The 27499-nt window shown below is 41.3% G+C and overlaps 1 protein-coding gene across 1 annotated transcript; it reads left to right on the top strand.

The window, feature by feature from the left end:
• Positions 1 to 266: 266 nt before the first annotated feature.
• EPDR1 (ependymin related 1) lies at positions 267 to 23310 on the top strand. The gene is made up of 3 exons (XM_034412641.3): positions 267 to 1093; positions 15571 to 15779; positions 16798 to 23310. Exons 1-3 carry the CDS (start codon positions 852 to 854, stop codon positions 16986 to 16988), a joined length of 642 nt encoding a protein of 213 aa, XP_034268532.1. The 5' UTR covers positions 267 to 851; the 3' UTR covers positions 16989 to 23310.
• Positions 23311 to 27499: the final 4189 nt, after the last annotated feature.

Here is a 27499-nt window from a genome sequence, read left to right as displayed (position 1 = left end):
ATGTAATCATATGGATTTTTTCTTCTTCTGTTCAATTTTGTCATATTCTCAGAGATTGCCCAGATAACTCCCTATCTTGGCAAGGTTTTTCAGAAATGGTTTGTCATTGTCTCCTTCCTAGGGCTGAGAGAAAGCAACTTGTTAAAGGTGACACAGCTGGCTTTTTGCCTAAGGCAAAACTAGAATTCAATATCTCGTTTTCAGTCTGACACCTTAACTGCTACACCAAACAGGCTCTAATCACATGTAGAGGCAGTGAAATAAAGACTCCTAGAAAATAAATCAAGGAGGTAAGTCAATGTTAGGATCCAATTCTATATACTGCATTGCTTGAGTTAGAATTGAATGACCACTATAATTTCTAGCAAAAAAATGCTGCCATTTAAAGGAACATCTAAAAGAAACCAAATTCTGCAGACAGAAGACTTCAGCCTGCTTAATAATGCTACCTACGACCACAATCGTGAGTATGTAACAACTGACGAATCGACTATGCTTCCTGCTTAGGGCATCGATACCATTGCCACGAAATCCTGCAAGAGCACCGCCGGCGACCTGCAGCCATTATGATCCAGCTGGGAAAACCAAAAGACCCTCGTTATTTTCCCCGCGCAGAAGCGCAGAGCTCCTTGGGTAAAGATCGAAACGTTTGGCAGTAGCTCCCTCTGCAGTTCCTGTCCAATCGCGGCGTGACGAGTAGCAGCATTTCCTTTCGCAGCCTTCTAAATCCCACACTACTGCTATTGACTATCGGGGGCACGACGTTGGAGGAAAGGAGAACCGTTCACGAGCGGATTCTACCGAGTCTGCAGCATTAAACGCGCGGAGCGCAAGAGAACGTGGGCTAAGGGATGGCCCCAAAAACCGTCGCTGTCAGCCTCAGCTTGCTGATCATTAGCATTTTCTTACGCTTGACCTGGGCATTAAGGGCCCAACCGGTCGTCCCCTGCCAGGCCCCGCTGCAATGGGAGGGCCGCACGGTGGAGTACGACCACAGCAGCGGCAGGAATATCCGTGCCATGGTGTCTTACGACAGTCCTAACCAGCGCCTCCGTGTTCTGGAAGAAAAAAAGAGGTTCGTCCCTTGCAAAAAGTAAGTTTCCCCTTCCTATGTCTCCGCTAGCGTTTGAGAAATGTCACATTCGCGGAAAAACTGCTTTGCTTTTTTCCCAGCCTTGCCTTTCACGAAGCGGGAAATAAATTTTCTACCCAATCCCATACGCCGCTTGGTTGTATCTGATCGGGGAAACGTGCAAAACTTGCACACGCGCATATTGAATCATCCGCTAATAGAGGAGGGAGTTTCATGCAGGCCGGTAACAAATCCAGCTTGCTTTTCCGGTGCGGTTGTGGTTTGGTGCAGCTCCGAAGATGCCCAACCCTGAAATGTTCATTTATGAGATCGCATAGGGTGCCACTTGACTTCATTCCCAACAAGCTGAATTCAGCTAACAGGTGAATCACAGCGGTACGATTCAAGAGAGCCCCACGCAGTAGTGCCCCAGATAATGTTTTTTTATTATTATTATTATTATTATTATTATTATTATTATTATTATTATTATTATTATTATTATTATTATTATTATTATTATTATTATTATTTATTAGTTTTGCGGGCGGGGGGAGCGCAAGAAGCAGCGGACAAACATAGGGCGAAGGAAGATGCAGACCACCCCACCACGCCCCAGTTCAATTCCATATGTTTGGGTTAGTATAATCACATAAAAAGAATCAATTTGCACGTTTAACTGGGTTATGATTATGCTGTGTAGAATTCCAGCCTCTTTAAAGATACTTAATTCTCTTCCCCAAGTCTTTATTTGGGCCCTTATTGCGCTACCTAGTATTTGGTTTGCTTGTACATTTGTACACATAATTTTGGCTTCATAATATTCAGTTCCAACCTTTCAAAAACTAAAAAACAGAGGACAGACAGATATCAAGGTCGGCAACACAACAAACAAACAAACAATACATTTTTTCTGAACAGAGTATTGGCCGAAGTCAAAATTTTTACAACTTTTAGTTTTCTCCAGCACAATTTATATATTTCACTTTTTGCCATAACATTCTTTCTCTCTATTTTATTTTCCTTCTGTTTCCTTTACCAAATGCATGGTGAAGAACTGGCATAAGAATATGGTATGCACACATACCTACATTCATCCTTATCATCACCACAAATGTTTTCATTTAATGTCCAGAACAATAAAAGAGTTGGACAATAAAATTGCATGATAGCAATGTAGCATAATTAAAAAATTATTGAATTATTGAACTGTATTATTCAGTTATAATTCTAATGACATAAGTAAGCACATATTCTTTGTTACAAGAATAGCATTTATTCTTGTAATTTGTTTTCATCTTTCACTGCTCGTTACAAAATGTAGCTACATTATATGTAATGTTAGGCATGTGGTTTGAAAAGAGAAAATCAAGATAAAATATAACAAAAAAGTTCCAGCATGGGAAATATGAAAAATTGCTGGCTACCTTTATAATAGGAGCAATACAACAAAACATGCTGGTGGTTTCTATTGAATTTGAATTGTAGGGAAAAGAGGGAAACTTTTCTGAAAAAGGAACTTTGGCTAAGCTATCACTGTTAGCAGTTGTAGGCAAAATATCATGTCATGGTTAAATATATACCTTAGATCACATCTAGATATTGTGACTGCTTCTTAATATGATGTGCAAACAAGTTCATTCAGTTCTGCCCTAAGTAATCTCTGAAACTTTTGTTTTTATTCTAAAGAAAAGAGCTAGTCAAAGAGGCAAGTTTTTTGAGTTCTGGTAGATATCAGAACCCTAAAATTGTTCTGTCAAAATCAGAGATGTCAATTCAGCTGAGGAGAAATGATACAGTGCATTTAGTACAAATTTAGATACACAAAAAAATGGTTGTAGGAACTTATTGTTGATGTTTTATAGAGATTTGTGCATTAATTTTAGTTAATTTGGAAAGCGCACAAATTGGAAATCAATTAACTGAAACATTAATAGCAGTTTACAATAGAAAATTATGATCTCAAAAGGCATTCATGTTTATAAATAATGGAATAATTAAGCTGTAACAATCCTTAATGTTCAAAAAAACAATGTATGTATTGTATGTATCATATGTATTTTACTCATGCAAATAAACTTTTAAAGCATGGAAAAGTAATAATTCACTTACAGAAGAGAAAAAAGTTTAATATACTCTTTATATCTAACACATTAATACAATTCCCATTGTGTTAATTAGAGTTTTTGGCAATAGCCCAGCAGGATGTGAGGTAATGAAACACACTTTCAAAAGTAATTTCTGCGTTCAGATAATGACATTCAGGTCCAAGTTTAATTATATTTCTATAGCATTTTGTCTCATAATTGCTGCCACAGAATTAAATCAAATCAAGTTATGTACAAAATGATGGCTTTTTTATAAAATAAGTATACCTATATGTCGTTCCTTGCATGTGAGAATTGAGATGTTTTGGTAGACAAGAGTCAATGGTGATTAGAGAGGTCTTTTTTTTTACACATGGAGAAAATGACATACTTGCATTTTTTCTTCTCAACTGATAAGAAGCAAACACTGTTTAAAGTAGTTAAGCTTTTAATAGTGAAAAAGTGAAAAAGTTATTTTTCTTAAACTATTTGTTTAAGGCTAAGTTACAAAAAAATTGTTTCCCATAAAAAGAAATCAAACAAAAATATAGCACATAGAATAATAATCTCTGTTAACTAATTAAAGTCTTAGCCCAAGAACTAAATATACTGTGTGCCCAATTATTAGGCAAGTTGTATGTTGGAGGATTAATTTTATTATTGAACAACTAGTGCCCTCGGTCAATCCAAAATGTTAATAAACCTCAAAACTGAATATTCTCCTGCATAAAAATCATAGTGGTCTTGAAAGACGCAGACTTTTTCCTGTACCTCTGCTTGAAGAAAGTGTCTTCTAAAAACTGGCAGTAGGTTTGGGAGTTGATTTTGAGTCCATCTTCAACCCGAAAAGATCAACTAGCTCATCTTTAACAATACCAGCCCATACCAGTACCCCACCTCCACCTTGCTGGCATCTGAGTCGAAGTGGAGCTCTGTGCCCATTACTGATCCAGCCACGAGCCCATCCATCTGGTCCATCAAAAGTCACTCTCATCTCATCAGTCCATAAAACCCTTGAAAAATCTGTCTTCAGATATTGCTTGGCCCGGTATTGCCGTTTCAACTTGTTCACTGGTGGTCGGGTTTCAGCCTCCCTTAACTTGGCCTGTCTCTGCGCACTTGTACTTCTGGGCACTCCAGGTAGGTTGCAGTTCTGGAATAGGACAGCACTGGGGGATAATGGGTTCCTGATAGCTTCATATTTGATTCTTCTCAAATCTTTGGCAGTTAATGTATGTCTTTTTTTCCTCAACACGTTTTTTGCGACCCCGTTGATTATTTGCAACAAAATGTTTGATGGTTCTGTGATCATGCCCCAATATCTTAACAACATCAAGAGTGCTGCATCCCTCTGAAAGACTTTTTAACAATTGTTGACTTCAGAGTCAGTTAAATTTCATTTTGGCCCATTTTTCCTGAGGAAAAGAAGCTGCCTAATAATTATGCACACCTTGATATAGGGTGTTGATCTCCTTAGACCACACTCTCCCTCATTACACAAATACACATCACCTGATATGTTTGTATCCAATAAGCATTCAAGTTTATACAGCTTGGAGGTGCCAAATATGCATAAAAATGATGGTCAAAATACTCACTTGCCTAATAATTGTGCACACAGTGTATGCTTTTAACCATATCTGTACCAACTATATATTCTTTGAGCAATTTCCATCTTGGAACTGACTCTGAATTACAAATCCCATCAATAAACATGTGGGAAAAACATACAGGCAATTACTTACAGTTACTTTATTACTATTTATTCATGAGATTTGCTTTTATTAATTTATTTTGAATGGTTTCACATTCATCATATTTACAATAGAAGCATTGTTTTTTTCCCTTCCAACTATGTCCAATAATTAATAGAATGGCATCCGCCAGTGGAGTCAATACAGTTGGGAGAAGAGTAGTCATGTTCTGTATGCAGAAGTTCACTTGTCATGTAGTCCATTGGTAGGATAAATTTTGATAATATACAGTGACTCAGCTCTGAAGTAGGACTACATCTGGCACTACTTATAATTCTGCCTATTTGAAAAGGCTATTTTGATTATTCTCTTCGGGTTCCTTAACATCATTTGACCTTCAGTTGATTCAGAGAGGACAAGAACTTGTCCAGCCAAGATTCACATAATATTGCCTTAGGATTGCTGTCCAAAGAAAGCAGCATTGATTTTCATTAAGGACATTTGCATTGAATTTCAACTATTAACCTTTACTGAATAACTTCATTTATTGATTTAGTCACCGTCTTCCTTGTATCAGTGTGACTGTCATCCCTCACTTCTTTCCAGAGATAATGTGAGATATCCTCTTTCTGTCTGTCCAATTTCAACTGTCCAAGAATGAAGAAGAGCCCTTGTAGTGCTGTGAGTTTTTTGTTTTGTTTTTTTACTTTTTCAATTTGGATCAACCACAGGTTCATCGCTGGGGTAGAAAACTAACACTACATTTTAGTACATTTATATTGGACATAGAAAGAATTATAATCAAAGGAAATACAATGAAATTAATAAAATGTAACAAAAAGCAAAATCAAGAGTAATAGGGTAACTTTTCTATGCTTTTGTAGACAGTTGTTAAAAGTTTGTTGTTTTATTAAATTAATTAAATTAATAGCTGTGACCTTTTCATATATAGTATAATATCAGTGTTGGAGCAATTATGCAGCTAAGGATTGAAGTGTTTGTCTAACTTTCTACACAGTTGATGGAAAACTGGATATATCAGTTATGTGGCACTAGTTTCAGTATATCATTTGGCATATAACTAAATAATTACATAAAAGTAAGAATTGACTCGTGGTTAATTCTTACTTTAAGAATTTAAAAGCATAAGACTTTAAAAGTATAAAGGAATGCTAGCATCTTTACCAACAAGAAATTAAGGAAACAGTGTTTGGCTATTGATAAAAACATTTTGAGTTATAAAAAGAATATATATATATGCTACTGGCACAGAATGTTTCATACTATTGGTATAGAATAGTTTTGTTTAGTTCCCATTAAAAGAACTAAACAAAAATATAACACACACAAAAATAATCTGTGTTAACTGATAATTATAGTCTTGGAAAAGCAAGGTAGACCAATGTCTCATGAATGAGAAATAACTGTAATTTATTGCTATAGGTAGTCCTTATTTATCTTTATTAGTGGGATTTCTCATTCAGAATCAGTCTCAAGATGGAAATTGCTCAATGAATGTATAGTTGGTACAGATATGGTTAGTAACATACAGATAGTCTTTAAATTATGACTGTAATGGAGTCTGCCAATTAGAGTCATAAGTAATAACGATTGTAAAGTGAGTCTTCACATGGCTGCCCATTTTACAACCTTTTTTATGGTTGTGGTGGTTAAATGAATGTGGCAGTTGTTGAGCAAATGCTGCTTTTATTAAGCAATTATGTATCTGTTAAGCAAGTGTGATTAAATAAGTGAACCCATTGTTCACTCTGGGGTGTTTTGACAAAAGCCTGGAAGTAAATAGCAGTTTTGGGCAAAATAGTAAGTAGCAGTCACATGTTGTTCATGCTATGACAATCAATAGGACATCATTCCACACTGTGCACAGCAGAGCCTTTCCTTTTCCACAGCATCATTAAAATGAGCATCACAAGGCCATGGCAAAATAAAATAACCATTCACTGTGGAATGTATTGAAGAAGGGACGTTGGTCTTAACCGTGATATGTCCTTTCTCGTAATGTGAAATGGGAGGTGCCAGGCTGGGTTATTCTAGGCTTTAACTCTATGGACTGAGTTGAAATTTCTGAGGTTCCGCCTCCCTGGTGATGTTCCTCAGTTTTGACAACAAAGACGAAGCGAATGGAAATCCTTCTGAAAGACAGAAACAAATACTCCCCACCCTACGGGAGTTGGACCAGACAGAAAAATGGGTAGGGCTGGCACCTCCCATTTCACACTATGAGAAAGGACGTATCACGGTAAGACCAACGTCCCTTCTCCATAGTGTGACAATAGGAGGTGCCAGGCTGGGATATACCAAATCTGGCCAGAATTATGGGTGGTAACTGTTCTGGGCTGATGACCCTGTCACTTTGTGGACCCTTTGTAACACCCTTCTCCCAAACGCAGCCTCTGCCGAGGCATAGGAATCAAGTTTGTAGTGACATATAAAGCTAGAGGATGATGTCCACGTAGCCGCCCTACAAATCTCTTCTACGGAAGCCTGAGTAGCCCAGGCTGCTGTTGTAGCTGCACTGCGGGTAGAATGGGCCGTTATCCCCTGAGGCACCAGGAGAGCTTGAAGCTTGTAAGCTCATGCTATACATGTCCTAAGCCAACGCCCTACTGTGGAAGGGGTCACCCTGTGGCCTAGAGTTGATGGTTGAAAGGAGATAAACAGGGACTCCATTTTCCGGAATGAAGAGGTCCGTGAGATATAAATACAGAGGGCCCTCCTAACATCCAGCATATGCCAGGTCTGCTCCAAGGCGTGCTGAGGCCTGGGACAGAAATCTGGCAGGACCAACTCCTGTGCTCGGTGAAACAAGGAGTTGACTTTAGGAAGTAAGGTAGGGTCCAGCCGCAGGACCACCGTGTTTGAGTGAAAAATACACAAGTCTTTCCTCACTGATAATGCTGCCAACTCTGATATCCGTCGGGCAGACGTAACGGCCACAAGGAAAGCAACCTTACACGAGAGGAGGCGAAGATTAGCCTCCCTCAATGGTTCAAAAGGTGCCTTGGTCAATGCCTGTAAAACCTTAGTCAGGTCCCAAGTTGGATAACACTGGAGCTTAGGAGACTTTAAATGCTCCACGTAGAAAGGCCCGCACGCACCCTCGGATGGTAAGTGAGGGAGCCCCAGTCCCCAAAGGTCAAAACAGATAACATATAAATCAAATCCAAAACAAAAAACAGAGCCCAGTGCAGCCACCTGCCATCACAGAGTATTAGGGGAAAGTCCCAGTTCCAAGCCCTCTTGTAAAACTCCACTGAGTTTACTTCTGCCACTGAGGCTGAAGTAGGGTCCAAATGTCTCGTGGCACACCAATTGGCAAACTTGGTCAATGTGGCGTTGTAGATGCACGTTGTTGAAGGCTGCCTGGCTGCCTGAATCGTCCGGATGACCCTGGTAGAAAACTTCTCCCATCTAAGGAGCCTCTGCTCAACTGCCAAACAGCCAACTGCAGCCTCTGGGGGTCGGGATGCTGCACTGGCCCCTGGCTGAGGGAGAATCTGTCCTGGGGAATCCTCCAGGGTCTGGCGACAGACAGGCTGACCAGGTCAGTGAACCACGGCCTCTTGGGCCAATGGGGGGCCACCAACAGTATCTCTACCCTCTCCAACAACACCTTCCTAATGATAGCCGGAATCGGGCAGGGGAGGGAAGCCATATAAGAGTCCCCTGGGCCATGGGGTCCTCAGAGCATCCATCCCCTCCGCTCCCGGGGCAGGAAACCGGGACAGAAACCGGGGAAGGTGAGTGTTCGTTGGAGAGGCAAAGAGGTCCACTACCGGCTGACTGAACCGGTTGACAAGGTCCGCAAACAATCTGGGATGGAGCCTCCACTCCGATGGATCCATGGTGGCCCGGCTCAGCCAGTCGGCTCGGACGTTGGACGACCCGGCGATGTGGTCCGCTATCAGGGACAAAAGGTGAGTCTCTGCCCATTGACAAAGGGCCTCCGCCTCTAGCATCAGAGCTCGTAACCGAGTCCCCCCCTTGCCTGTTTATATGGCCCTTCATAGTTGTATTGTCCGTGAGAAGAAGAACATGCTGCCCCCTCACCTGTGGCAGAAATTTCTGAAGGGTTAAATAGGTACCCCGTAACTCCAACCAGTTGAAGAGTTCCAGCTGAGACCAGCGTCCCTGGGCTACCTGAGACCCACAATGGCCACCCCAGCCGAAAAGACTGGCGTCCGATGTCACAGTCACCCTGCAAGGCTCCCTGAAAAAAGAGCCCCTCTGGATGGCCTCTGACACCCACCAAGACAGAGAGAGGAGCACTCGTGATGGCACCCGTACCCATACCTTTGAGGAGCTGGTGCCCGCCCTCTGAAAAGGGAGCAAGAATCACTGTAGTGGTTGTGCATGGAACCTTGTCCATGGGACTATGGCCAGACAGGAGATCATCTTCCCCAAGAGTTGGAACAATTGGGCCACTGGCACCCTCTGTTCGTGCCAGATGAGCTGAATCAAGGCCCGTATGCTCTCCTGCCGTTCCTGGGACAAGAACACCTGCCCAAGTGTCTATCATGGCCCCTAGGTGAATGAGCCTCACTGAAAGCAGAAGGTGGCACTTCTCCAGATTCATGGAGAACTGGAGCTGATGCAGGCATTGGACTGACATCCTGGTAAGGAAGGATGCCACCGTGGATGCCCTGATAGCCCAAGAATCCGGCAGGTGAGCCCGGTGGAGTGCTGTCTCCTCCCTCCCTCCCTCTGCCTTCAAAAGCATCCTCCGCATCTGGTGGTAAAACGGAAAAAGATGTGAGCGCCGCCACCAGAGTATCCACCTTCGGGACCTCCAGCAAATTAATCAGGGCTGCATCTACTCCAAAAAGCTGATTATCTAACCCAGTGGCCCTAGAAGCCATGGTCGGTGAGGCCCACTGCTGACGGATCATGTCCAAAAACATCTCAGGTATAGGAATGGTATCTGCCTCCACCACCTGTTCCGTTAACAGGAAATCATCCTGTACTCCACTGCCCATGGCAGGACCAGAAGGTGTAGGGGTCTGGCCCAGACGTGCTGTAGCCCGTGCCTTTGCTAACAATGGTTTCAGAAGGGCTGGGTTAAACAGACCCTTGAAGAGCGGTCTCGAGAGAGAATCCTGGTCCAAATCTGAAAAATCCCCCTCACCGTGATAGTCCTCTGAATAAAGGCCTTGGCTGAGGGTCCCCCAGGGCATCGGGGACCAGGGCCGGACAGCACTCGACTGTGAAGGTACATTCTGAGACTGCTGAACAGCCAAATCTGGATGTGGAGAAGCCAGCTAGTGGTCTGAAATTGCCAAATTAGACGAAGCCTGAGGTAAAACTCCAGTTGAGGCTTTAGCAAGCTCTTTGTCCAGGGCCTTTTGTCTTATCAAGGCAGTCTTTTCATCTGCTTTAGAGAGGCCTGAACATGCTCTGGATCTGGATCTGGATCTGGCTCTAATCTTTGCAGCGCAGCAATGCTGGGTGGCCTAGGTTTGGCTGGCGCTCTGCCCACCCTGTCAGGCTGAGGCGACCAAGAGCCCTCTGCCGAAAATGAGCCCTGTCTGCCAGTGTCCTTCATATCAGCAGGCGTTAGGCACGAAGCCCACAGTGAGGCCTCAATGAAAGAGCACAAATGTCTTTGACTTCTGTCCAGCCCCTTCTGGGAGCAAAAGACACAAAAAAACCCCTAAAGGACCAACAGAGTCCAAATGTCCTGAAATAAAGTTGAAACAGGGTGTAAAGTCAAAACACTGGCCTGATCCCATGAGGCAGATTGAAGACAAAATGGCCACTGGAACCTCAAAATGGCAGCTCCAACCGTCGCTGTTCAAAATTAGTGGCCAGGATCAGGCTCACCGGTCCAGCCAGGTCAGGCTGCAATGCAAGCCCGCAGGCTCCACAAAGGGCTAGTAATTGTCCAGGGCTCCCATCCGCTGTCGCGGAGAGCCCTACCAGTCCTGTGCCAAATGTCCAATGCCGTGGGGGGGCCAAAGCCTCTCGACTATAGGCCGCCAACAAATGTGCGGGAAACAAGGCCACCGCGACTGACTGAAGACAATTAGGGACCGCGACAGGCTAAGGAAGGCTAGCGTGGTCCGGCGGCTGGCACTGACCACCACTGTGCTTCCAGCGCTTACCAGGTGAGGTGGCAAGGCAACAGTCCGCGGCCAGGCTGCAACAGGCTGGCGTGGCCGCAGCAACTCCAAACAGGCAGCCAGAATCCACAAAGGCTGCAAATGGCCCCGCTCTACAGCTGATCAGGAGGGATCAAAGGCAAGCCGCGCCAAGGTTCTAGGAGGCTGGCGCGGCACTGGCGGCTGCAATCCAGGCCTCCTCGATACTTCAGAGCCAAGCCGCAGTCTCTGGGGCGAAACCCAGCCAGGCAGCACCCCAAAACCAGGCAGGAACCTATGGGGATTGGGGAGGGTGGGAGGCGCTGCAAAGGGGCCACCCCCCAGCTCAAATCCGTAGCCGCGGAGAGCCCTCCCCCGCTGCAAACAATCAAAACATTCCTGAAAGGGAAAAGAAGGAAAAAGAAATAAAAAAGAAAAATTTTCCAGGGAATTATGTCTAAACTCAACTCAAAGCTCTGGAGTGAAAAAAGTTGCGTCCATGAGCAGAGGCCGAGTTGAAGAAAATTGAGGAACTTCACCAGGGAGGCGGGACCTCAGAAGTTTCAACTCAGTCCATAGAGCTAGAGCCTAGAATAACCCAGCCTGGCACCTCCCGTTGTCACACTATGGAGAAGATAGATTTTTCAAATAATTTAACTCCCAAGTTCCACAAAATAACTACAATTCCTAGAAATATACTAAATACTACAGTAGTCCTCGACTTACAAAAGTTCATTTAATGGCTGTTCAAAATTACAACAGGATTTTAAAAAGTGACTTATGACAGTTTTTCCCTACTTTTGACCATTGCAGCTTCTCAATTTTTATTATTATTATTTATAGTCTTAAAGCCTGCTAATACCTCAAATTCTTTTAATTTACCAATTAACAACATACCAAATACCTTTAAAGGATCTTCCAAAACCAATACCAAGTCATCTAGAAAAGTTCTTAAATTCTATGTCTCTTTTAAAATTTTAATTCCATAATCCTTTCATTTTATGTACCTATTCAGTTTTTCAAGAACCAAAATAAACAGAAGAGGGATAATGGGCAATCTTGTCCTGTTCTTTTTTTATACAGGTAGTCATCGACTTACAACAGTTAATTTACTTATTGTTCAAAGTTATAACAGCACTGAAAAAAGTGACTTACGACAGTTAATTTACTTATTGTTCAAAGTTATAGCAGCAGTTTTTCACACTTTTGACCATTGCAGCATCCTCATGGTTGTAATGGTTGGCAACTGACTCAGATTTATGATGGTTGCAGTGTCACAGAGTCATATGATCACCTTTTGCTACCTTCTGACAAGCAAAGTCAGTGGGAAGCCAGATTTACTTAACAACCATGTTAACCTTAAAATCTTCAGTGATTCACTTAACAACTTTAGAAAGAAAAGTAGTTAAAATGGCGCAAAACTCACTTTACAAATGTTTCACTTAACAATAGAAATGTTGGTCATAAGTCAAGGACTATGTATTTTTAAAGAATAATGGCTATGTTTTCTTACTCTATCTTGACCATGGCACAAAAGAGCTAGAGATGAAAGTAATTCCAAATTTTGCATGTTGAATCATTTTATGTTCAGTTTTCATCTAATATTACAATGAAGCACAGGGCCAGAATGCAACCGTCTTCTGCCACCAGTAGCCTCCCACCGGCCAGTTCGCTCCCACAGAGAGGGTCTCCTCAGGGTGCCATCGGCCAAATTATGTCGGCTGGCGACACCCAGGGGGAGGGCCTTCTCTGTGGGAGCCCCTGCCCTTTGGAATGATCTGCCCCCAGAAATTCGTAAAATCTCTGATCTCCGTGTGTTTCGCTGTGCCCTCAAAACCATGTTGTTCCGCCAGGCTGGGCTATCAATGTAAAGATTTTAATTGGTTTTAAATGGGATTTTAAATTTGGGGTTTTATAAATTGGGCCTATTATTTAATAATTTTAATTATTTTTAAACTCTGTCTTTGTGTTTTTAATTAGGCTGTACACTGCCCTGAGTCCTTCGGGAGAAGGGCGGTATAGAAATAAAATTAATAAATAATAAATAAATAAAAATATAATCAGATATTTTCAGTTGCAATGAAACCCTCTTTGATTCAGTCCACACGATATACAAAATAAAATAAACAGATAATAGAATTCCAGATACTTCTATTAGTCTGCAGATGGGTTAGCATGTTTACGTTACAATTTTAAAATTGTAGTGTTTTTAATCTTACATAGATTAAAGATATATGTGGTAAACAAATAAAACATTATCTTGGCAATTTAATATCTTCCAACTCATTTCTGGTCAACCCAGAATAAAGGTGAGGAAATATTTAATCCCTCTTGCATCTATTGATTATAACTGACAAATTTCCTTAGCATTTTTCTCATTAGCAGGCCATATTTTTGAATGTGATTTCTTTCATAAGTGAAATTATCAATGGGCTCATGGAAAACTAATGGGTATAAAACTAAATAATCCCCTTTCAATTCTCACTTTATGCTCAATATTGCATTATACTACAAGAGAAAGTGGCGTTCTGCTTTACCAGTCCAGTGATGGCTAACCTTTTCGTCGTCGCGTGCCGAAAGTGCTTTCATGCCTGCACCCATAATTTAATGCGTGTGTGACTGCCCCTCCCCCGTGCATGCATGCACGATCCCCCGTGCTCCCCCTGCTTCCGTGCATGCACACATGACCCCCCTGCAGCTTGTTTTGAACCTAGTAGGCCTCCCTGCAGCCTCCTGGGACAAAAAATGTGCCCAGGACGCTGCAGAGGCTACTAGGCCCAAAATGGGCTGCGTGGGGGCGCACCCCGCTGTGCTCCCCCTGCCCCCGTGCATGCCCCCCACCCCTGGCATGCACATATGTCTCCCGCATGTGCCCCGCTCCCTGCGCATGCGTGGAAGAGACCGGAAAACCAGCTGGCTGGTGGGAGGTGCCCGTACATGCAGGGTTGAGCTGAGCTAGGCAACTGCTCATAGGCTGGCAGAGAGGGCTCTGTGTGCCACCTGTGGCACACGTACCATAGCTTCGCCATCATGGCTATAATCAGTATTTTGCACAAGACTACAGTATTTTAGTATAGCCTTCTCCTTAGTGTGTAAAGAGAGGGTTTTTTTAAAGGTATGGACTGTTTAAAGTATTATATATACACAAATGATTCAAGCTTAAATTCTGCTCTCTTCCCATTATTATTGCATAGTTACCGGATTGATTCTGTTCATACCTCGATCTTGATTTTTGAATATCTGTCTATATATTATGACATCATTCCCAATTAAATATTGAAAAATATATGCTTGCATTATAGCCCACAGTTTGCAATTTTCTGACCACAATATCAAATTTACCCAATTGAAGATTGAAAAAATTGAGGTGAAGAGGAGTGGCAGTTGTCTATAATTTAGGGAAAAAAAGGGGTTTCAAACTTTCAGTGATTGGTACAAAGACAAGTGAACTAAAATGTAAACTACCGTGTTTCCCCAAAAATAAGACAGGGTCTTATTTTCTTTTCACCCCCCCCCCCAAATAAGGCTTGGGCTTATTATGGGGGGGTCTTATTATTTTGGGGATGCAGGAGGCGGCGAGTGTGGGACTGGATGTCCTGTCGCTGCAGTCGCCTCCCCTCCCTGTTCTTCGCGCTGGCTAAATGGCCCAACACATCCCACCCCAATGGCAACAGCTGCTTCCCTTCCCCGCCATTTCTTTATCGAGAGGATTGGTGGGTGGGGGAGAAGCAGGATGCGTGGAGCGAAGTTTGAATTCGCAAGAAGGTTTTCTTTTACAGCGTGTTTTCCTGGACACAATGGTGAAGAAAGCGACAGAAAGGTAAGACCTGCATCCCACTTCTCGCCCGCCCCACCTGCCACCCCCAAATTGTATCCCTAAAGGGGGTGGGTGGCTAAGCAAGGGGCAGGAGCCCTATGATGCCCGGCGAGGCGGGGGGAGAAGGGATGTTAAGGGGAGCCACGTCTCGCTTCATGTGTCTTACTTCTCCCCCGCCCCACCTGCCACCCTTCTTGATAAAGAGATGGCAGGGAAGGGAGGCAGCCAGGTTGCTGTTGCCATTGGGGTGGGGTGGGACGTGTTGGGCCACTCGGCCGGCGCGAAGAACAGGGAGGGGAAAGTATCTCCCCCCCTTCCTTCCCCTCCAGCCTCGCCGCCTCAACTCATTTTGGTTGCACTGCAAGCAACCAGAGGAAATGGGACCAGCTGCGCATGCGTGTAAGTAGTTGATGGGGGGGGCTTATTTTGCAGGAGTGGCTTATTGCATGCACTGAAAAGCCCGAAAGAGCTTATTATCCGGGCATGTCTTTTTTTCGGGGAAACACGCTATGTAAAAATATACATTATTTTTATGTCAATAAGATTGTCAGGAATTTACTCAGGAATTCTAAGACTTATAGTTGATGATAACTTTAATACTTTCTCTTTGAAATCTCTAACCTACCTTACAAATCCACAGATCTATCCGCTGCCTTTTAATCAATAACTAAATATTGATTAAATCAATAATTAGTTATTGATTAAAAGGTAGTGGACAGATGTAATTGATGTAACTAAATATGTCCTCTAAGTTGTGTTACATTATACGAACAAGAATCTTACCCCAATTTTCCTGTTTCAGATTTTTTGAATACATATATCTTTATAAAGATGCAGTAATGTATCAGATTGAACAACTGACAAAGCTGTGTTCCAAGATTTCTTTGAGTGAGCCTTGGGATCCTTATGACATTCCTGACAACTCAACGTATGAAGATCAGTACTACATTGGAGGACCAAGTGATCAAATTATGGTCCAGGAATGGTCTGACAGGAAGCCAGCTAGGAAATGTAAGTATTATATTATTATTTTCTGATCCTAAATGAGATAATTTGTCCCCATGTGAACATCATCATCATTATATTGTTATCATTCTTATGTGATTATCAGCATATATACAAGAAATATATTTTATGTTCTCATTTGTATAAGCACTGACAAATTCAAATTTGAATTTTAAAAATATTTTCTAGTCTTAATTTTGGATATATCCCTAGATTTCAGTTTTAAAAACAAATAACCTGCCAGCAGGGCACCTACGAAACATTATAACATTGTTTCTCCTAGACTTGCAAAATGTTTAGAGTTTAGTTAGCCTAATTCATAAAATGGGAAACATGACTTACCAGATGCAGCTCCCCATTTTACAGTACACAGGCCAAAATACAATTATTCTTAAAAATGCACAGCTCTCCAATTCAATTATAAAAAGTTGTGTAACCCATTCTTACATATATTCATTCAGGCAAATGTCACATATGAAAGCATTAGCCAGTAGATTTTGAACAGATCTGGATATATAAAACACTCAAGTTTGCAAGGGGAGAGTTTGGTGTAGTTTTAATGCACCAGGTTAGAAACCAGGAGATGGTGATTTCTAGTCCCACTTTAGGCTTAAAGCTAACTGGGTGATCTTGGGCCAGTCATTGTCTCAGCCTTAGCAAGGAGGCAATGACATATCACTTCCAAAATTGCCAAGGAAACTGCAGGGATTTTTCCAGACACTACCAGGAATCAACATTGACTTGAAAGCATTAAAAAAATGTTTTGGGGCTTGTTTTTTTCTAGTGGTGCTCTTACTAACCTTTCACTCTTACGTTAACTGTGAAATCACTCACTGCAGAGTAATTGCATTGAAACCAATGAAACCAATTCCCAGAGTTAGTGCTTTTAAGGATGATTGCATTAATCCTTCATTTGTGGTCAGGAAAATGGAAATTATTTTGTATTGTCTTGTAATTTACTTTGAAAACTCAAAATCATGCTTTTCTCTAAAACCAGTAAGAATTTGTGCTTCTTTCATTACAGTTGAAAATTGGGTGGGAGTTTACACAGTCAAGGACTGTTACCCAGTTCAGGAAACCTACACCAAGAACTACAGTGTGACAACCTCCACTCGTTTCTTTGACCTCAAGCTTGGGATAAGTGACCCATCTGTTTTCAGCCCTCCCAGCACTTGCCAGACAGCTCAGTCAGAAAAGATGACTTATGTATGCTGATGATAGATATTGGCTTCTACAGTACATACATAGCTCAATGTGTATTATTAATAGCTGGCTGATAATGTCTAATATGACTGTTGCACTTTGCAGAATGCAGGTTCTTATAGACTAGAAATGGAATAAACTATCTTTTGAGCCTTGTTATTCTAAATGTGATCTCATATCCTACAACTGTAAGCAAATGATCATATTTCTTTTAGCTGCTAACATCCCCTGGCAGAAGCTTTTTCTGTTTTTTCAGTATATCTCTAAAAGCATATTAAAATATGAAATGTGTTAATTTTAGAGAGCTGGGGAAAAACTACATTACATGTAGCAGATCAGGTGTTATCATAACATGGCACCTAAAGGTGCTTTTTCAAGAGCCAACTGGACTTTCTTGTTTTTCTTTGAAGACATTTTGCTTCTTATCCAAAAATCTTCAGCTCTGAGTGATTGGTAGGGAATGGAAGTATTTATGCTCCTTGCAGACAGTTAGTCATTTGCATTCTTTTAGAGAGTCATCGAGGGTACTTGGAGGTTTATTTGTATCCTCAGGGTCATCTGAGTACTGCAAATGGGTGTGGAGTCTTCTTGGAATTACTAAAAGGACTGTGTTGTACACTGGAAATAGATGATGTCATATCCCTCACCCACTGTTGAGAGAGGGCTATTTAATTTTGACCTATATACCCTCTTTGACCTGTCTTTCAAACTAGCGGTCCTCTTTGTCCAAAATGTAGACTCAAAGAAAAACGAAGTCCATTTGCCTCTTGAAAAAGCATCTGTGGGACAATCATGACCTGGATGATTGAGAATCTCCATAAGATGGCATATTGTAACAAAATGATTTTCTGAAAACTGCTATAGTGAATGAATAATCTCTTATTTATTAAATAGATTTATATGGCAGCCCAACTCACACATGATGACTCCAAGTACCATACATCATTAAAAAACAACAATATAAAAACTCCGGGAGACCCCTCACCCATGGTGGTAACAAATGCAATAATATGGAGCCACTGACGGACTCTGAATCAGTCTGGGATCCCCTGATCTGCTGACAGAACCATATCTTCAGGGCTTTCTGAAAAAATAGCAAGCAGAGGGTCAACTTATTTCCAAGGAAATGATATTTCAGAAGAAGGGAGCCACTATAGAGAAAGCCCTTCTTTTAGATCCTGTTTAGTGAACCTTCTTAATAGACGGGACTCACAATATAGCCTGCCTTCCCATTTTGGTGATCTGGGTAGATGAAAAAGGTTTCTGTCAAGAGTCATTTAAAGTTCAGGTGAATTTTTGAGATATAGAGAATGAGAAACTATATATAAATCTTATTTTCCCGTATGAAAAGATCTATCTGATGCTTTTCTTGTCTTCATAGTCACTATTAAAATATATACAATGTCTTGTCAGGAAACTTTAAAACACTTTTAAGAAATATGCAACATAGTTATTATTTTGATAGTCCAGAAGAGAAGTAAATATAGTGAAGATTATTGTTATGTCAGCAAGACTAAGAATAATCACCAGAATCACTATTAGTTTTGGAAATGGAAACAAATTCAAGAAGAAAAAAGTTTTAATGGGTCATACAATTTATTTTGATTATATAATCAAAATTAAATTACGGATAGTCCTCCAGTTACCACAGTTCACTTAGTGATGGTTTAAAGTTACAACAGCCCCATTAAAAGTACTTATGACCCAGTCCCAAAGTTACATCTGTTGTAGCACCACAGCGGTCATTCACCCTTACAACTGAGATGCAGAGATGCTGCAATATGCTCCCTGCCTATTTTCCCCCATCATGCCCTGTCGGGTATCTGCAGGCATTGAGTTTGCTTTGGTAGCCCACCACATTCCACATGCTTCTCCCCATCTGTCACTGACCTCTCGTTTGCCTTTGGAAGATCTCCAGAACTCAAGACATCAATGTGAAGTTGTTTTCCTTAGACCCTGTGTTCTTACATATACTTCCATCTTCTTTGGAAAAACATTTTTGCAATTTGCGAGCGCTGGGTTTGCCTCTCCCATTCCCTACTGAACCCCAGCCTATCTCACAAATGGGCGTAGACCTGCCCTGCCACTTACTGGAGTGCCAAACCTGCCTGGTTGTCTCCATTTGTGTCACCGCACAAAGGGAGGCCTTGGGTGGTTGGAGGCAGTGGTCTTGTGTCTGCACTAGGCCTTCAATGGTTTTCACTCTTGAGGTACCCGATATGCTCTTAACGACCTGTGCATTCAATTAACAAATGCATTGGAAAGAGGAGGGATGGGCTCGTTCCTTTTACGTAATCCAATTAACAAATCCTCAAGCTAGAATGTAACTGGCAGGCTCCATTACATTCATAATTCAAGGATTTCCTGTAGAAATAAAGTACATATGTGTAAAATATGTATTGTTACTCTGATTATAGTTTTTTTCATTCCAGAAAATACATATTGTAACCCTAATCCTTTTGCAGTTGACTAGTGGTGATTTCATTAATGCCAGTGGTGTCCATATGAAGCTCCAAATATTTTGAATTTGCAGCCAAAGCACCTATCACTTTTGGTATTGTCTTTGTTTTCTTTTGCCATAGTTGTTCTGTAGGTATTTGATTTTCTCCAGTTCTTTCTTTTTTATTCTGTTGTCTCCATTATTGCAGTGTCCAATATCCAGACCTTTTTATCTTATCAACAGTTGTTAAGTCTGGGATGTTATGTGACAGCTGCTTGTCTTTTTGAATTCTGAAGTCCTGGAGCACTTTAGCTTCTTCACTTTTTTATTATTTTGTCTATTTTGTGATCCCGCCAGTTCTTGCTTGTAGGCTGTTACCTCTTTTCTATTCTTCATTTGGTTTTTCTTGTAGACTAGTTTGGTCTCTTTATACTCAGTAAACTATTCTTTAATTAGAATACAACAATGATAACTTGAATATCAGTATAGCCTTGAAGAGATTTCCCAACTACTTTTCTTCCATGTTAAATGACTTATGAACTAGGGATTCTCTGTACACAACTTGAAAAGCTAGTTCATATAAATCGTATCTTTTAATTTTAGTTGTTGTAAGAGTGAATAATGTACTGATTCCTTCTGAAAATTTGTGAAGTGGTAAACAACATAGAAAATCTGTGTATTAATTATGAAATCTCTAGACTGAGACATGTTTATGCATGATTCACTAAGGTCTTTTACATACACATTTATTCCTATATCAGAAGATGAAAGCATCTCCTATTGTAACCACCTCTCTTAACAAAGAACAATGCAGTCCTGAGTGATGATTTGACATTTAATTTTAATTTCTCCATAACTATTTCTTCAATAATTGGTCAGGTATTCTAGGTGTTCCTTCTACTCTGATGTACTTCTACTTATTAATTCATTGTTGGAACAATTAATTTTATTGTGAGACTTTTGTTTGCATGCTATTTTTATTTTTACTATAAATATTAAATATCTGTAGGAAAATCTTGTATTTGCAGAAGATGAAATGAAAAGGGGGTTAACATATAAATGTCTTTACAAATAATTGGAGCTCTGTACGGAATTTGTAATTATAGAGAAAAGCCTTTGGTTTTCACTCAACATGTACAGTTTGGAGATAAGGTAATCAGGTGCTCATATTCATTGTAATTCTGTGAATGTATCATTCATAGGTGGAATGTATAGAAGGGAAATTACCATCTTCTAGGGTCAAAGAGATAAAGGGATTGTCACTTTATTTATATTTGGAGCAGTTAGAAAAATACGAATTTAATACAGGGGTGACAATCTATATATGTATATATAAACGCGAAAACCACTTATGCTGTAATCACGAAATCTCCAGAACAGGAAGCCTACAAACTTGAAATTTGGCACATATGTTCCTCTTGGCTTCTAGGTGCTCACTAAGAAAGGATTTTTCGAAATGAGCATCACAGCATTAGTATTTTGTATATTATAATTAACATGCTCTGATGCTAAGGAGTTCTACTCGCCCTCCCCACCCGAAAATAAATCTGTTCCAAATGCAAAATACAAGCAGAGGAGAGGAGTTTCACTTTCAGTTTTACTTTCACAGCAGGAAGCAGCTTTAATACAGAACACTTGAGCTAAGCTGCGGCCAGGCTCCTTCCTGTTTCCTTGCTCACACAGCAAATACTTTTTCACTTTCCAAACAGCCTTCTGATGCTAAGGAGTTCTACTCCCCCCTCCCCACCTGAAAAGAAATTTGTTCCAAATGCAAAACACAAGCAGAAGAGAGGAGTTTCACTTTTACTTTCACAGCAGCAACCAGGGGATAGGATAGGGTAGGCTTCTGTGGGGCAAACCTGAAGGCGAGAAGGGGATAGGAGAGGAGAGGCTTCTGTGAGGCAAGACTAAGGGAGAGAAGAGGATAGGGGAGGCTTCTGTGGGGCAAGGCTGAGGGAGAGAAGGAGATGGGATAGGAGAGGCCTCTGCGGCAAGGCTGAGGGAGAGAAGGGGAGAGGAGAGGTCGATTGTAACTACTCATTAATTTTCAAGCTGTAAGTGTTGATTTATCAAGCATGATCACATAGTTTTGTAGCAAAGCATTGGTATCCAGCTAGTATTTTATATTAGAGCTGTGCATGCATTCACAAGTATTGTTTTGTGCCTTGTGTAAGCACTACCGGTACAACACTGCTATTAATTAAAACAACTGTATCTGTTGTTTTGCTTTAAGAGTTTCTTGAATTACTTAACTTCTGAAAACAATGGCATCATTTTTAGGCTTGTATGAAAGATGGAAGAAAAACATTACTACTATAATTAGTAGGGGAGAAATGTGCTCATGTGTTGAGTGAAGCTCAAAGCCTTGCTTCAGAACGAGTTTTGAAGCATGCACAGCCCTATTACCAAGTATAGGGCACTTTAAAGGATAATAAGCAGCATTGTAAATACCTGCTTTAGGGAGTTGACAGCTTATTAACGCAAAAGGTGAACAGTTGAGGGAAAATGAAAATATGGTATATATTTACTTCAATCAATTATACTTAGTTTTTCATTAACCAGAGGATAAGAATAAAAATTAAACAGAAGACCAATATTGTGGAAATGATTAAAGAAAATAAATTACTGGGATCCAAATCTAAATTGTAGATTTAGAAAATAGTACAATACAGGTAAGCAAGACTTGGAAGAATTTGGAAGTAAAGATTGAGCCAAGAGCAAAAAGGTGCACATAGTAGGGAATACAGAAAGGAATTGCCATGGAATGTGAAAAGAAATATATATTTCTGTGAGTGAAATAAGCCATGATGTGGTCTCGGAAGGTCAGATATTGTTTAAACTGAAAAAACTATAAAAGCATAAATAAGTTTCTTAAGTGATATGGTCAAAATACACAGGATGCTCTAAATAAAATTGTGGTACTACAGGTAGTCCTTGAAGTATGACTCTAATGGAGCCTGGCCATTTGTGTTGTAAGTCAAAACTCATAAAATAAGTGACTCATTTTTTTATCGTGTTTGTTAAGTGAATCATCTGGGCTGTTAAAACAAACTAAAATCAAGCTTGTTTGCTTCTGTTCATTAAGAACCTCCACAATAATTAAGTAAATCAAGAGGCTTGAGAATGTGCAGGGCTTCCTGACATGGCGCTCCGGAGGGAACCGCTGTTGCTGTTCAGTAGATGTTCTGGCAAGATGAGGCAGCCCTCCGCCTCTGAACTAAGCACTTCCAGGCAGTGTCTGGCACCCTCTCCAGCTCCAAAGTGAAAGAACCTCCTTGCACAGGCACGTACCTGGCATGGCTCACCAGTTCCCTGCACCACAAGGCAAGATTGGCCACTGCCTTGCCCTGCACTACCGGTGCCCTAAGCTCTTCATCAACTGACGTGTGATGCACAAGCTGCTCCCAATCCTCACTGTGTTTTGCCTATGTTTGAGACTTGACTTCGTGATCAAACTGCATATCAAGATGTTTTAGAGGCTCAGCTGGAAAAAATCCATGGGAGATCGATACTACTATTCTGCAACAGATAAGTTTGCGCTCCAGTATTGAAACTGTTTATAAATACGGTTAACTTTCTCTATAATGAAAAACTATTTGTCATTCTGAGATGGCTGTGGAGAAAATGGTGGTGGGAAATTAAGACTTCCTTGTTTTGTTTAACTTGTTTTTGTTTTTGATTGGACTGCTTGTTTTGGAGTACCACTGTTTTTGTTCAGTTGTATTATAATTATATTGTTCTTTAAATAAATTTTCTTTTCATTTGTGAAGACCTTTTGGAAGGGAGATTCCCATTTTGCTTTACCTTATAATATCCTATTCTCTTTCTTTCCTAATGTTTTTTTCCTTTGTGTATCTTGAAGTAACTTAATAAATGTACGCAAATACAAAAAAAGATATTTAGCCATTTATTTTTCAAATGGATTTGATACTTATGAAACAGCCCATGAAAATATCAATACACAAAGATTTCTAGGTCTATTCTGAATTCCTCTTCCAATGAGAATTATTTCCAATTCTATAGTTTGGACTTGAATTCTCTAAATCCTTGCCACTGTCATAGAGGCTGGGGTTAATAGCAATTGACATATAAATCAAATGGAAACTCCTTGATCACCTTACTTGGTTTAATTAGATCTGCTTACTATTTACTTCACAAATATAGGTAGTCCTAATGGAGCCTGTCAAAAATGTCATCAAATGAATCAGACTCAATTTTAAGATCTTTTAAAATCAAATTCATTAATTGAGTCAAATGGGTCGTTAAATGAACAAAGATCTGACTTACTATTTCTTTCCATTTGTTAATTGATCACTGCTATCATTAAGTAAATGGAGAGACTTTACCCAATGCTGCCGGTCTCCCATCAGCTGTTTCCAGTGCAGCTTTCCACTCAGGAACAATTGGCTCCAGGCATGCTGCCAGAACTCTCCGCTTGCAGTTGCTTTTAAAAAAAAAAATCACTTGCTAGTCTTTTCAAGCCAATCCAGGCAGGCAGCCAAAATGGGGTGGGGAATTTACAGAGCTCTTGGCTTGAGTCACTTTAAAAAAAAACAAAAAAACCTTGCCATTAATCAGCTCAAGCATCTCCAGGCAGGAACCCAGAGGGAGGTGGTGGAAGGATTTGTTCAGCTCTTGGCTTGCAATAGTGTTGGAAAGGACCTTGGAAGTCATCTAGTCCACTGTTCTCACAGGATAACTATACTATTTCTGATAAATGGCTATCCAGTCTCTTCTTAAAAGCCTCCAGTAATGGGGCAACCACAACTTCTGGAGGCAATTTAAATTTAACCTCTTGCCCCTGATCAGCTCAAGCCTCTCCAAGAAAGGATCCAAAGTAGGGTATGGGGGGGGTATTTCCTTCCAGCAAGGGGTCAGTAGAATCTCTGGTGGGTCTGTGCTAGGAGAGGAGACAACATCAGCCACATGCAACCCATCCTTTGCATGGTTTGATCCATGGTGGGATTCAAATAATTTAACAACCAGTTCTCTGCCCTAATGATTGACTGGGTGGGCATGTGACTGGGTGGGCATGGCCAACCTAATATCGCTTCTTTGCCCTAATGACAGTTTTAAGTATAAAAAAAAGATATACCAAAAGGTAGTTTGTTATTTCTTGAATTTAATACTTAAATAAGAACAATAAAAGTGGTATACAAAACTAGATTTTGTTATTTTGTTAGAAAAAGTTTTAAAGTATTAATGAAAAACTATTAGATAATACCAGACAAAAAACAATAAAACTGTTAAGTAAGGTATTTCTGAATTGCTGTTTGATTGGTGTCCTCACTTGCGCTTTTCTTCACTTTTACTCTAGCATCATCGGCTTTGTGATTTACTCAACCATTTTTTGACTGTAGGAATAGGATCCCATTCCTTTAGAGGTAGGCCAATTACACTAATAGTAATTATGTTTGTTATATATGAGCCACAGTGGCACAGTGGTTAGAGTGCAGTACTGCAGGCTACTTCTTCTGATCATTGGCTGCCAGCAGTTTGGCAGATCGAATCTCACCAGGCTCAAGGTTGACTCAGCCTTCCATCCTTCTGAGGTAGGGTAAAATGAGGACCCAGATTGTTGGGGCAATATGCTGACTCTGTAAACTGCTTAGAGAGGGCTGTAAAGCACTATGAAGCAGTATATAAGTCTAAGTGCTATTGCTATTTGCTGCATCCTGCTTGCTCTTTGGTCTGCACCTGATGCAGGAGCCCCGGCGCATCCTGATAGATCGAGATGCAGCCGGCGGGAGTATAAAAGACCTGTCAAAGTGCTGGATGAGCTGCTGCTCTGTGAGCCAAGCAGCCGCCGCGAGCTGTCACTGTTAGCTATTTACTGTTAGCCAATAAACCTGTTAGCCTTCAGCTCTGTCTCACCTCAGTCTGTCAAGCCCATCTAGGGATTTAACAACTGGCATTGAAGGTGGGATACTTCCCAGACTGAGGTGAGAGACGAGAAATGACCACGGAGCGAGTCATTAAACAGAGCTGTCACTTCAAGAGCTGAAGTCCAGCAACTAAGTCGCATGGCGTTACTAAAAGGCAACAAGGTTCCTGCGTCTGAGGAGAATGGCAGCCCTGCCCACTTTTCCCTCATTTAATCCCGCAACCAAATTCTGAGACATTTACTTAGAGAAGTTCGAATGCTTCTTATTAGCTAACGAATTTACAGAAATCTCTAGCGATAGGAAGAAACAGTATTTTTTTATCCTTATGCGGAAATGAGGTATTTGAAACAGCTAGGAATTTAGTGGCCTCTCAGAAATTACATACTGTGGCTTGAGAAGTAATATGTGAAAAATTAAAAAATCATTACTCCACTATGCCTTCTATGATAGACAGGCAACATGCCTTTTATCATAGAAACCAAAAAGAAGGAGAAACGATTAACCAATATCTCTCCTCACTGCGAGCTGCGACTCTTTATTGTGAATTTGAGAATTTAGACAATGCCTTATGGGACAGGCTTGTCTGTGGCATTAGAGATCTCCGTTTACAGCACTATCTGCTGACCAAAATGGAGCTGCCATTACAATTAGCTGTAGATGAGGTTAGAGCTGCTGAGCTGTCCAGCAAATCAGCTACTGAGATCTAGCAGACAAATATCTCAGGTTCTGCCGCCAAAACTGAATCAATCCATTCAGAGATAGCAGAGATAGAGGGTGACCCGAGGGAAGAAGAAGAAGTTCACCACTCAAGCTGCCTACCAGCAACAGTGACAACAAAGAAAAACCAACTTCCCAGAACATGTGCCTCAGCTGCGGGGGAAATCACCTATGAGCTATGTGCAAATTCAGAAATACAGATTGTCTCAGATGTGGATGGAAGGGACACCTGGCGAGAGTCTGCAGAGCTCCTTAACCCACCTTGAGGCCCACTGCCAGAACACCTTTTTTTAGAAAGATTCCTTTTAAAAATTCAAACGGGAGAAGACTGCTATACCATTACAAGAGTTAGATGCTCCCCTGAAGCAATAATTGGGCAAGCCAGCTGGGATAGCAAGAAAAAAAAATCATTAGTGTTAAATTAGAGGGATCTCCATGTAAAATGGAGGTGGACACAGGGTCATTCATGTCCCTGATGTCCTGGAGTACCATCAAGCGATTGGTTCCCCAAATCTCCAAAAAGATAATTAGGCCATGCCCTATTAGATTAGGAGATTACCAAGGAAGGCACATTCCCATCCTTGGTACCAGCAAATTTCAAATTCAGTATATTATTTATTAATTCCATTTCTATGCCGCCCCTCTCTGAAGACTCAGGGCGGCTCACAATGCATTTAAAATCGTTATAAAAAACATTTAAACATTAAAAACATTAAAACTCATTCACACCATTCATGGCCGGATCTCACCGGATCGCAAGAGCGAGATCAATGGCTCCAGGCCTGCCAGAAAAGCCAGGTCTTCACCGCTTTTCGGAAGGCCAATAGGGTGGGGATGGTCTGGACCTCAGGAGGTAAGTGGTTCCAGAGAGCTGGGACAGCCACAGAGAAGCCCCCCCCCCCCCCGGCAGGCCCGCCAGCCGGCATTGTTTAGCTGATGGGACCCGGAGGAGACCAACTCTGTGGGATCTTACCGGTCATTGGGAGTTATGCGGTAGAAGGCGGTCTTGAAGATACCCTGGCCCTGAGCCATGTAAGGATTTAAAGGTAATAACCAACATCTTGAATTGTGACTGGAGACCAATAGGGAGCCATTGCAGCTCACGGAGAATTGGTGTAACGTGGGTGTACCTAGGTGCACCCATGACAGCTCGCGCAGCTGCGTTCTGGACCAACTGTAGTCTCCGAACATTTTTCAAGGGTAGCCCCATGTAGAGCGCGTTGCAAAAATCTAACTGTGAGGTGACAAGGGCATGAGTGACCATGAGGAGAGCCTCCTGATCCAAGTAGGGTCGCAGTTGGTGCACCAGGCGAACCTGTGCAAAGGTTCCCCTAGCCACACTGTCAGAAGTTTCTCTAATCTTAGCTGTGAGTCTAGGAGGACACTCAAATTGCGAACCTGTTCTGAGGGGGACAATTTCTCCCCCCCCCTCAGAACCAAGGATGGACAATGAACATAATCTTTAGGAGGCAATACCCACA

Source organism: Pantherophis guttatus, chromosome 4 (genome assembly GCF_059756535.1).
Source record: "Pantherophis guttatus breed Tessera chromosome 4, ASM5975653v1, whole genome shotgun sequence".
Classification (NCBI taxonomy): Eukaryota; Metazoa; Chordata; class Lepidosauria; order Squamata; family Colubridae; genus Pantherophis; species Pantherophis guttatus.
The sequence above is the reverse complement of the archived record's forward strand: the minus strand, read 5'-3'. Positions and strand labels throughout refer to the sequence as shown.